At 40.1% G+C, this 12,178-nt stretch overlaps 1 protein-coding gene across 1 annotated transcript in view; it reads left to right on the plus strand.

Moving 5' to 3' along the window:
• TOX3 (TOX high mobility group box family member 3) overlaps window positions 1-12,178 on the plus strand; it is a 96,434-nt gene that overhangs the window by 64,627 nt on the left and 19,629 nt on the right. Inside the window, exons 2-3 of the mRNA XM_083626051.1 lie at window positions 981-1,046; window positions 7,757-8,014. Coding sequence (XP_083482177.1) covers window positions 981-1,046; window positions 7,757-8,014 — 324 coding nt within the window. The remainder of the gene's footprint in view (window positions 1-980; window positions 1,047-7,756; window positions 8,015-12,178) is intronic.

The raw sequence follows: 12,178 nt of genomic DNA on the forward strand, positions 1-12,178 counted from the left end.
TCCCCACATAAGGTTGACCCACTGGGTTCCTATCAGCCAGCATGCAGGCTGCCTGATGCTGGATACATGTCCAATGCCTAATCTTACCTGTAATCAATAAAATTGTGGCCTGATTCAGCCCAATAACAATCTCCTGTGCAGATTTCCTCAGTCTTCCCTGCACTGGCCGCAAACACCATGCCTCTGTGGTGGCAAATATTCCTATCTGAAACTCTGTTGAGCCAGTGTCAACCAATTATGTATTGACCCAACGATCTGCTCTGGATTGATACAATTTCCTATGTCTCAGTGTTCCCTCTCCGTAGGGTAACCATAAGCCCTATTTCACAGAAGACAGCCCTCTATTTGGAGGTGTCCTCTATTTGAAGAGATGCCTATTCAAAGTCTGGTTTAAAGATAACCACCACGAAGGGAGAGGAGGAGGGGCCCTGAAGTGGCCCGTCAACAGTTAGCCCCTGGGCAGATTGACATTATAGTGGGATGCACTGTATTTCTCTTTAAGTTGTAGGAATTATTTTAAAATTGGCATATATAGTCATACTCATTATCAGCATATGCAAAATGTATCGATATCTGCATAATTTCCTTTCCTCTCTTTTGGTGATGCATATGTAGCTACCATAACTCCCCAGCAACTCCTGTGGAGGTCCAATGAACACTATGTTTGTGTGCCAATAATTCTAAGAACCAGTTTTCTATACCCAGCTCCAGTTCACCTAAGTGGCACATGGTACTGCTTGGAAATATAAGAAGTGCCAAGAGTATGGCAAAGTAATTTTAAAAACCACCCAGCTTACAATTTCAGTTGTCCATGTAGCATTTATGCTTTGGAGTGAATGGGGGTTGTCTGATATTGTTAGGGTATTGCAGATTAAGTCCTAATGTCCTTTGTGTTTAAAGTCTTCTATGCATTCAGAACTTGACTGTTTTCATTGTGGCATATGTTGTTAAAATGTAGGCGTCTCTTTTTCTTTTTTCAGTTCGGCAACAACAATAACTACATGAACATGGCCGAAGCCAACAATGCATTTCTCACTGCAAACGAGGTAGGCGTTGAATTTCTCTCTCTCCCCCGTTTCCCACCTAATGCTCAAACCCTGACATTTGCTTTGATAATTTTTACAGACTTTTCAGTGGATGATGGGCAAAGTGCTGATTTTTGGGTATGTGTTTTATGGAGCACAAAATACAGACTTTAATGAGAGAGAAAATAACCTGACAGCTCTCCATTACCAGTCAATTTACTTGTCTGTTAGACTGTTACTTACATAGCATGTCAATAGAAGCAAATCTGCTACACACACACACACACACACACACACGCATGGGAAAAACAACACCTCCCTCGCCCTAAAAATGTAACCAGAAGGAAACAAATGAAAGGCACAGTAGGTGTACATCTTTAAAGCAAACAGAGTAGCAGTCATTAGAAGCTAATGCGCTAATTATGGTCATGGATACAAACATTTTATTTTTAATTTGGGTTCTTAACACTATTACGAAAACAAAAGGAAAGCAGCACAGTTGGTGGCATCATTTGTTTCCTGGGGAAATGAGGAAGAGTCTTTCAGTGGAAAGTGTTCAACAGCAGGCTTAAGAAGAAACCATAGATCTGAATTGATGGGGCCTGACTAGGTCATAGAGGTGATGAATTTGGCCTCTAGCCTGGGAGGGCGAGAGGTGGGAGTGGGGTAGTAAGCAGAAAGGGATGCCAACCACTTTGTTCTTGTAGTTCTTCTTACTGTCTCTGTCGGTCTCTCTCTCTTCCACCCACCCCCATGACAGCCAGTTAAAGGATGTCACGGCAGTGGTAGTGACATCAGTTCCAGACTGTACTGTTTTTGGCCAAAGCAAATGCCTTTGCAATCAGGACAAAAGCATATGTAGCTATTACCCCATGGATGTGCCTGCCCCTCCTTCTCCTTTTCTTATTTACAGAAATATAGAGATTGCACATGGTAGAGAATGAAGGTGACAGCAAGTAGTAGGCAGCATCTGAATTCTGCTTGAGGTCAACACCGTGGGCAAAAAAAGTCTTGAGATTAATAAAATGTGGAGTGGGTTGACCATTTTGAGTCTAAAACAGCATTCTGCCCAGTGAATGTGCCCCCTCCCCATGGGGAGTGAGGGTATAAGGAGGAAAAAATATTGGTTGGGGCAATGCTACAGTAACTGTGGTTATATTCCAAATAGTATTTTTATGAGCAGCTTTTTAAAACAATGGCTGCCTTCTGCCTCTTTCTCTGTCTCTCTTTCTCCTTCCAACAAGACTGCTTAGATAAGGGAAGATTGCTTGGCACCAGCTCCAGTGTTAGTTGTGATAATGAACACAAACCCCCATCTGTAATGACAACATGATGTTTCATTCTGTAGAATTTCATTCCTCCATTTGAATCAAACATTGATGAAAGCTCTACTGCCAGCAGCTGTTCAAAGACAATTTAATTCCAGCTGTGATAATTCACCGTGTCAGACATTGGCTGTTATATGTTGATACAACAGCTCTCCAGATTTGCATTTTTATCAAAAGGAACAAATGTTTTGAACATTTCAGTGCAGATGGCATTTAACCACACACACAGTTTTTGTTGAGGGTTGGTGGAGTTATTCCCCCCCCCCCCAAGCCCTAGCTCTCCTAAAGAAATCTAAGAGAGAAATGTATGAAAAGTTAATAGCTCTTAAAATTGTGATTGGTAACATGACCCCTTAAAAACATTATACTGTTCTGGACATAATGGTACCTTTCTCCACCATCAAATTACATGCCATTCAGGCACTTCTTACAATGTGAATAGTCCCTGTGATTTGGAATAAGACTACTTCACTATGAGGTTTCCCCCCATTTAGATTGCATTCATTTTACCCACTTATCCATACATTACTTTCAGCAATCATGGCATGAGATACAGTTTGATGTTTTGAATTCTTCTTTTTTTAAAATACCTAAATAAATCCTCACTAGCATACAAGATACTGCTCCCCACCCCATGTGCTTGTAAGAAGATATTACTAACGTGATAAATATATTTTTTGAGAAAATGCTGTAATATTGTATAGTTTGGTTGTACATGTCTGGAAGCATTATGGATTTATTTCTCTCTCTTTTTTAACATGGAATGTTCCCTTCTCGAAATTAATCCAGCTGCCTCCTCCATGTCATGCTTAAAGCTTATACTATTGGTTTAATTACACTGAAGGAGTGGAATAAGATTGAGTGTTAATATTTGCACTGCAGCATGAGGATAACTCTGCAATTACTGCCCTATAAGCAAATTCAATTACACAGCTTTTACTTTTAAGTGAACATCAGTATTTTGAGTGTGGACATCTCAAATCTGAAAATCCGTGCTGGTGCTGCTTCTTTTAATATAATGCCATGCATGCAGCAGTCATTGTGGAATTAGCATTACAAGACCATCTAAGATGAGAAATTGACACGTCACCTTTTTGTTGCAACTTGCTTCTGTGTCGTGATGGCAGTGACCCACGCTTCCCCCCACCATTAATTCCTGAAGCACCTTAAATATTTATTGAAATAATATTTCAAGTGTTAATTACTGCAGTAATGAAAACAGCCAAATGCCACATATCAGGAATGAGTGTTTATCCATATTGTTAATGTGATATGTTAGATTTCATTAAGCAGTAATGGGGTAGCAAATGACTCGCAAATTACCATTGCATCTGTTACTAGACCACATTAGTGCCAAACGTAACGGCAAATGTAGCCATAGGGTTATGTTCATTAGCCATCCACCTTCCATGGCCAATCCATCCTTTTGTGTTGGTGAACTTCACACCTCCCCTCTATGAAGATGCCCCCTCTTCCTACGAAGCGCCAGTAAATGCATCCCTAATGTAAGAGAAAGCTTTCGCAACCAGAATTAAGTTGCAATCTCTGAACATGTGTGTGCTCACTTTGCTCACTGTGCACTGAGGAAAGACTGCTTAAGTCTCTTAAGACTCTGTCAGTATTACTCCTGCAGACTGTAGCTGTCTGTTACCTCTTCATTTCTGGTGTGAGACCAATAATGACAGCTGACAGGTTTTATATGCAAGCGAAGGTTCCACCCCCCTCTCTTTGTGTGTGTGTTTCAGTTTCCATTTTCTCTCAAGCGGTTATTAATTTATATCATCATTAACAGTTTGAAGGATGACAATTTCCAGCACTTAATGAGATCTTTCACTGAACATATCATTTTTAAATTAACTGGCATTAAGTCATTCTTTCAGACAATGTAAATAATGCATTAAAGGAAGGGTCCCTCCCCCTTCTCCTGCACCCCAAGCCTCCACTTTTGCAGTAAAAATTTAAGCCAGTGTAGGCAGACAAATCTCAAAGTAGTATTCCACGCTTGCAGGGTTGGGGGAGAAATCTGATTTGTTCCGCTTTTAAAGGCAGAACTACCTAATTCGGAAGTGATATGCAAACTGAAACACAGCCATCCTTCAAAATGTGGATTTCTCTGAATTTTGCAATGCCCAAGTAATGCACATATAGTAGTAGTAGTAGTAGTAGTAGTAGTAGTAGTAGTAGTAATAATAATAATAATAATAATAATAATAATAATAATAATATGCCACCCATCTGACTGGGTTGCCCCAGCCATTCTGGGTAGCTTCCAACAAAGCATTAAAACAAACCCCTCAAACATTAAAAACCTCACTGTACAGGGCTGAGAATATGAAAATAACACACAAAAATGCATTATATTAGGGGAAATTGCTTTGCAAAAAATCTGTTTGTTGGAAGAAATGTGCACTTAAAATGCTGATGGATGTTCATGATAACTTTTTTTTAATGCAAACTGGATATGGAAATGTGGAGAACTGGATGTAAGATTGGAAAAATGAGAAATGGAGAAAACCTTAAATTGACAGATCCACCCACCCCTGTGTGCTTGAAAGCAACACACTGTCTGCCATACAAATTACTTTTTAGAAGTTTGGAGACTTCTGCTTATTTCCCCAGTAGCTTGTTAGTGTTTATGGGATGGGACAGTGGGCAGAAGCAGTGGAAGCTGGCAAGGCGGTTTGTAGGCATAGGAACACAGGATTATACCAACTGCATGAGGGAATCAGAGCATTAGCTCATATTATTAAGTACTGATAGGGTTTCAGACAGGGAGGGGCCTTTCCAAGCCCTACCAGAAGATGCCAGGGATTGAACCTGGGACCTTCTATTTGCAAAGCTATTACTCTTCCCCTAAGCCACAAGTGGCCACTATGGCTGTGGGGACGGAATTCCCAGCTTTACCTTTCCGCAGTAGTGAAGTGGGCAGTGCCACAGGCCACTCTGTGAAATCACATGGTTCCACTTGACAGTTTGGTGTGATCACATGCTTCTGATGCCAGTAGAGGCAACTATCCACTCAGCTGTGGCATCCTCCTTCTCAGCTGCTGCCTCCCAGTGCTGGAATAGTAGGAATTCCTCTTCCCTCTCTGTTGCCATACAGCCGCTGCACCCTGCAGACTGCCTCAGTAGCCATGGCATGTTCTGAAAACTCACAGAACATGTGGAGATGGTCAAGTGGTCTTTATATTGAGGTTATTGTTCTATAGGTTAATAATGTCTTAAGAATATCATGAGAAGAACCCTTATAGATGAGAGCCATATACTCTAGGCTTCTGCATCCCCCAGTGGCCAACCAGATATTACTGGCAAATGTGCAAGCATGAAGGCGATAACTTTCTCCTGCTGTTGATCCCAAGCAGCTTGTAATTGCTTATGAAAATGTGACCAGGTTAGCAATTCCCAGGCTATTGTGCCACCAAAGGGGCTAAAACAAGAGTGGGGAAACTGTGGGTTGCTGTTGGACTCCATTTCCCATCAGACCCAGACAACATGGCCAATGGCTAGAGGTGCTGGGAGTTCTAGTCCAGCAACATTTGGAGGTGCGCAGTTTCGCCAGCTCTTAAAAAACTAAGCCACCATTTTGGATATTTCTATCACTGAGTGGCTCTTAGAGCAATAGAGGCACATGCACCTGGTTCCCTGGTCTCTCTGCAGTGACTTCACCCCAAGTGAGGAAGTAAGAGCTTCCCAGCATACATAAGCTCACTATAGATTGTCCCCCAAAAAACATTGAGATGGTGGCAGTGAAATTCCAAGGTTATCCGGGTTCAAGTTACATATAAACACAAGGTGGTTGATGGTCCCGGGAGCACCCAAGCCAGTGTCTGACATGGTGCCAAGGATATTTTACATTTTATTTTAAGTAAAATGAAAACCCTTAAGCCAAAATGTATTTAAAAGTACCCCCTCCACACACACACACACACACACACACACGCAAACTCTTAGAATTTCAGACAGACACACAAGTGAATTTAATCTTCAGCCTCTGAAACAAGCACACATCCAGAATCATTACAATACTCAGAGAGCGCAGGTCTGTTCACGAACCCCAACTAACTGGGCAAAAGGAATGTAAGAAGCTGGAAGGTGGAGATAACAGTTGCAAGGAGGATGCATTAGGGAGAAAGTCAGGAATATGATGGAAATACAAGGGATGTTCAGAAGATCCACACATACACAATGAATGTGTGATGGAGTAACAAAATGGCACCCACTAGCTACACCGCCTCCATGCTTACGCACGCCATGTGACTGCACATTTGGCCTTAGGGTGAATGGGTCTGCACACATGCATAGGACTACTACAACTGCACACAGGCAGCCTGATTGGCCAGGGGTCTCATTAAAGTGGAAGAGCCCTACACAGGTATATGCCACCAGGGGCATAGCTGTGTATTGGTGTAGAGGGAGGCATGCCTAGTGGGCATGATCCTGCTACCCTTCTCCATTAAAGGGGTGGAGGTTTTATAAGCACCCATGAACAGACACACTTTTGAATGTAGACATGTCCCAACTTTTAATCCAGAAACCCAGAATAATTTATTCATTGTTTTGCAGGGAACGATAGCAAAAAGTGTTCGTTTCTGTGCCAGATATAAGCAGCATTTCAGCATCAAATGACCTTGATTTTTTTCCTAAAGGCGTTAAAAGTATGTGTAGATACCTTGAAGAAAATTAGAAATAAAAGTTTCATAAAGTTTCTCAGAAGAAACCTACCTTTCCCCACCACAATCCTTGCTCTGAATCAAACCAAAATTCCTTCATTTATAAGCCATTTCCCCCCCAAAGTCCATGTCTCTCACAACCACCTTCATATCAAAGGCTCTATCATACTCCTATTCCTCTTATGGAGGGAGCTTAAAAGCAGGATTCTAATATTTCACATTTATGGGTTGTAAAAGAATTTTGAAGTATTCACTACCAGATTAATGTTGTGTGTGTACTACCAAAGTTGCCAGCATTTTATTTGACGCATCAGAATAATGGTTAGGCTGTTTGTGCTGTTTTACTAACATATCAATAAAGTGGCAATTTGTTATACAGCCAAAAAAACAAGCAACCCAAAACCACAACCCAATGTAGCTGATGCTCACACCAACAACAAAGACAGATGTTGCTAATTAAGGGTGCATTAAAAAACAGTTAATACTGATACACCATTAAAGCCATATGATAATGAGACTTAAATCTTTAATCTGAAGGACCCATAAAAGCTGGGCATATGTGAATATTGCTACACTTGTGATTTACAAAATAAAGTAAAATAAAATGGTTTGCTTGTGAGCTAAATCTTACAGGGTGTAAACAACTCCCTTTTATTACACACGCTGCAGTCATTTATTTAGCAGTGTTTCGTTGCAGTGAAGTTGCTGTTCTTTCTTCTTTTTCTTCGTTTAGCAAACATTCCACACTCCAAGTCTTGGAGATGAAGAGTTTGAGATCCCACCAATTACTCCACCACCTGAACTGGATCCCACCAACTTAGGGATGGCAGATATACTGTTGCCATTTCAAGGTCTAAGTGATCAGTTGGCTGCACAAGGGAATGAGTTCACGCCACAGTTTCCACCGCAGAGCTTGGATCTTCCTTCCATTACAATATCTCGAAATCTTGTGGAACAAGATGGTATCATCCAAAGCAATGGGTTACATATGGTACGGATTTTTCCTTTCCTTTCCATTTGACTGCATAACTTCTCTTACTGCTGCATAGAATTGCAGTGTTGTGTACTGAGCCAAACATTTATGCTCCCCTGCCACCCCCCTCCAATAACTTATCTGGCAAGCACATGAAAATAACATCCAGCTGCTAAAAGACGGTACTCCTTGCACTCAATACAGCATCCTTATTTGTTGTCTTTTGTTGTAGTGATGCACAGTCGATATCACTAGTGTCTTGTGGCAGGATATTTTCATAAATTTTCAATGGGCGCCACAATGTGCATTCACTTATTTCAGGGATGGTGAGATCCTTTGGCCCTTCAGATCTTGTGGGACTCCAGCCCTCACCTGTCCCAGCCAGCAGGGCCAATGGTCAGGGATAATGGGGGTGGAAGTTCAACAACATCTGGAGGGTCACAAGTTCCCCATCCCTGACTCATTTCATTGCTCGGAAGGCTTCCGGCGGTAGAGAGAAAGGAGAAAGTTTCAGACTGCAGATTCAGGGTCATGAGCTGGTGGCAGAGCATGAATCTGGAGCAAGGAAAACAGCGAGCCCAAATTCAGATGACACATGAAGCCAAACAATCGTTTAGTCCTGAGTAGCGCAGCAGCAGGAGGAATTGGGGAGTGGATTGATAGCCACAGTCTCCTCTCTGGGAACCTGCACATTCATAGTAAGCCACTGTTTAGCTTTACAGTGGTACCTCAGGTTAAGAACTTAATTCGTTCTGGAGGTCTGTTCTTAACCTGAAACTGTTCTTAACCTGAAGCACCACTTTAGCTAATGGGGCCTCCTGCTGCCGCTGCTGCACGATTTCTGTTCTCATCCTGAAGCAAAGTTCTTAACCCGAGGTACTATTTCTGGGTTAGCAGAGTGTAACCTGAAGCGTCTGTAAACCGAGGTATCACTGTACTTAGTGTAATGTGCAAACCAGGATAGTGTTTTAGGAATGCAGCTGAATTTGCTTTCAACCCATTTGCAAGGCACAGTAATGTGTGTATTTGGTTGTATGATGTAATCTTCATTTGCAGAGATTACACCTGTTTCACAGTTTAATAGGTGTAATAGCATTACTGTAAGGTACACCCTGATAGTTAATTTCTTATCCTCGTAGCTTTTTCTATGGAGCAGAAGGCTTTGTAGTGTAAACACTCAGTGCTAAATACTTACTGTTTCCGCAGTATCAGCTGTAAGCAAGTAGAAATAAGTAAATAAATAAATAAATAAATATAATGTAAAGAGATAGGTGAAGCTTAAGGGCTGTGTTAGTTTTACTTAGTAATTAATGGGCTTGTTACTTATGACCATTAATTTCAATGGGTCTACTCTGAGTAGGACTAGCATTGAATGTAGTCCTGGATATTTCGAGGCAGCAAAAGCTTGAGGTGTTGTGGTGGGTGGGTGGTGACTTGAAAAGCTCTTCTAAATTCTCCCCCATTTCATTCTGTTCCCTCTTTCAGTCTGAACATCTAATCTAAATTCCATAGATGTGGTGGTAAATGTCTCTCATCATTTATTGAAAATGTGCACTTTATTAAACTGATAAATATTTATTAATAATAGAATCCATCTTTAGATTGTATATTTCGTGAATTACCTTTCTTTAGAGCCATAACTTTTTTTTATTACCGCAATAAAAAAAACGTAAAAGAGGCATTTTAACTATGAAATTTCATTTCATGGTCAATTGGGCTTACTGTATCTAAAAGAACTAAATATGGAGCCATAAAATAATTATGATATTCATCTACACTCTTGAACAATGCCTGCATGAAGCAGCATTCAGCTTGTCGAATCTTACTGCATTGTTGAGAAGTTGCTACAGTAATCGGTAATGATAGACAAGACCTAGATGTCTATAGAGGCAAGTAATACTTTTTCCAAACCGAAACCATTAGAATAACATAGCCCTTTTTTTCTTTTTTTAAGATAGCAAATGAAATCCCAGCCACTTTTGGAAACATTACTGTGTTAGACAGCTTCACTGCAAATGATAGCTATTTTAATTGGATTTATAGATTGACCCTGTTGAAATGTCCAGTAGAATTTCACCTTGAAGAAAATGTCATGAAATTTTCAAGCACAAACAGAAGAAATGAAATGTACTTGGGCAGAGCTATGATTAATACAGTGTGTCTCTGGCTTTGTTCTGAGCAGTACCTGACATGTTCACCTATAAACTTGAATGCAAAATCGCCAGAGGCATGGGTAGAAATAGGTTATGTCAAGGTTCTCCGATGTTTCCCTCAGGGTGCGGAGTTGGCCAGCTACATAACAGTACTTTCGCAGGCTTCTCTTAGATTTGCTGCAGGAAGACTGCTGGAATAATAAATAATACTTTCCATTCCATTTCTGACTTAGGATTGCTATATCCAGCAATCCATTTTAAGTGCAAGCAAGCTGTTTTATTACCAAAGTATATGTAGCCCAGTGGTTATTAAAAATGAATGTATTGATGGATTAACAATTCTTCCTACCAGTAAAAAAAAAAAAAGACCTCCTGATGTATTGTCCTGCATTTCCTACCCAGCCTGTTATTGCTTTTGCTTATAGAAAAAGTGACAATTTGTCATGTTGCTGATTAGCTTCATTATTATTGACAGGATACAAAGGGACATTTATCTTAGTTTAAATGTATGCTATTACGTTGGGATTTCCCCCACTCTCCCCCGCCCCAAAATGAGGAAGCACAACAGAAAATGAAAGATAAAAGAAATGCACTGTGATTAGCATTTGCATTTTAATAATATGCTAATACCAAAAAAATCAAGCTTCATAAATGAATTACTGGCAGGGAATGAACGAGTTCTAGCTTGAGTTCAGAAAAACACCTGGGACTTAACAAGATGTGGGAAAATATATAGACCTACACATAAATAGATGGAAATCAATTGCTATATGCTATCAAAAGTCATTACAGACTAAAGCACAGTTGACTGTTTAGATGATCACCTGAGAAATTATTTTAATCTACAAAGGGTGGCAATTCCATAGCGCTGTTGCCTGTGCTCTATAGGGTTCCTTTTTATTCTTTTCTCTCTCCCCCCCTCTCCCCTTTAAACATCTCTCTATAATCTACCCAGCCTGCTGAGTAGCACTGACATCAGTAGTACATCAATTTCAGAAAGTGGATTATTTTTACTAGACAGCTATTGTGACATATTGGGTCAGTCATAAATGAAAGATATTCATGCAAGCATGCAATACTTGTAATGAAGTCTCACTCTGACCTTCTGTATGATTGATTCTGTAATTTAGTTTTCTCAGGCACTGCCTGAAATGAAATGAAATCATGTTGAACAAGTTTTGAATACCCACAGTGCATCAGGAGAAGAAAAATCTGTAGCCCTAGAGGCTTGAGAGAGAGCAGCTGAACGATTTATCTCCATGCTATTATAGCCTTTGCCAGCATTCAACATTTTCTCCTTCTTTTTTTTCTTCCTTATTTGGCTTAAGTACTTAATTCTGCAGGTAGCTGTAAATGGGAAAATAAAATGCTGTTCAGATTTAAAATGACAGGACAGGAGTATGTGCAAGGGACTGATAAAATATCTTGAATAGAACTGACCTTTCATGTTGCTGAAAGTTACTGGGGGATTCATCCTAATAATTACCATATAGATTATTTTTTATTTCTTTCCTGCAATGAAACATTTCAGAGAGCAGTGGTGCTGATTGAATGAAAATTGAACTTGTTAACATTCTTTTCAGCTTAGCCTGTTGTACATAACAGAAGGTTAGCTTTGATGAATTTCGAAATTCCCTTTCTGATATCTAAGAAACAGACGGTAAAATAATTGTCTCTTTTCAGCCTGCATTTATTTTTCACTGCCTTAAAAAAATACCTCTGGTTAACTCTACAAAAATAGAGTTAACTGTAAGTGCATCATTTTTTTGGTATATCTCTGTGTAAAGAAGTTCCTATATGAAAATGTGATAATCATTATTCTGCCACAAAAATGTATAGCAGAACTTCGCTTTGTGTTCAAAATGTTTAGATTAGATTTGATTCCACCCACACCTTTTTTTTATTCTTGAACACATGACTGTAATTGTGCACTGGAAATTTTTAGTTCCTGCTCCCACTACTTTGAACAACTCTCTCTTACATCCTATCACAAAGAACCTGCTAGGACAGTGCTGTCATCTATTGATGT

The sequence above is a fragment of the Podarcis filfolensis genome (genome assembly GCF_964270895.1).
Source record: "Podarcis filfolensis genome assembly, chromosome: 8".
Classification (NCBI taxonomy): Eukaryota; Metazoa; Chordata; class Lepidosauria; order Squamata; family Lacertidae; genus Podarcis; species Podarcis filfolensis.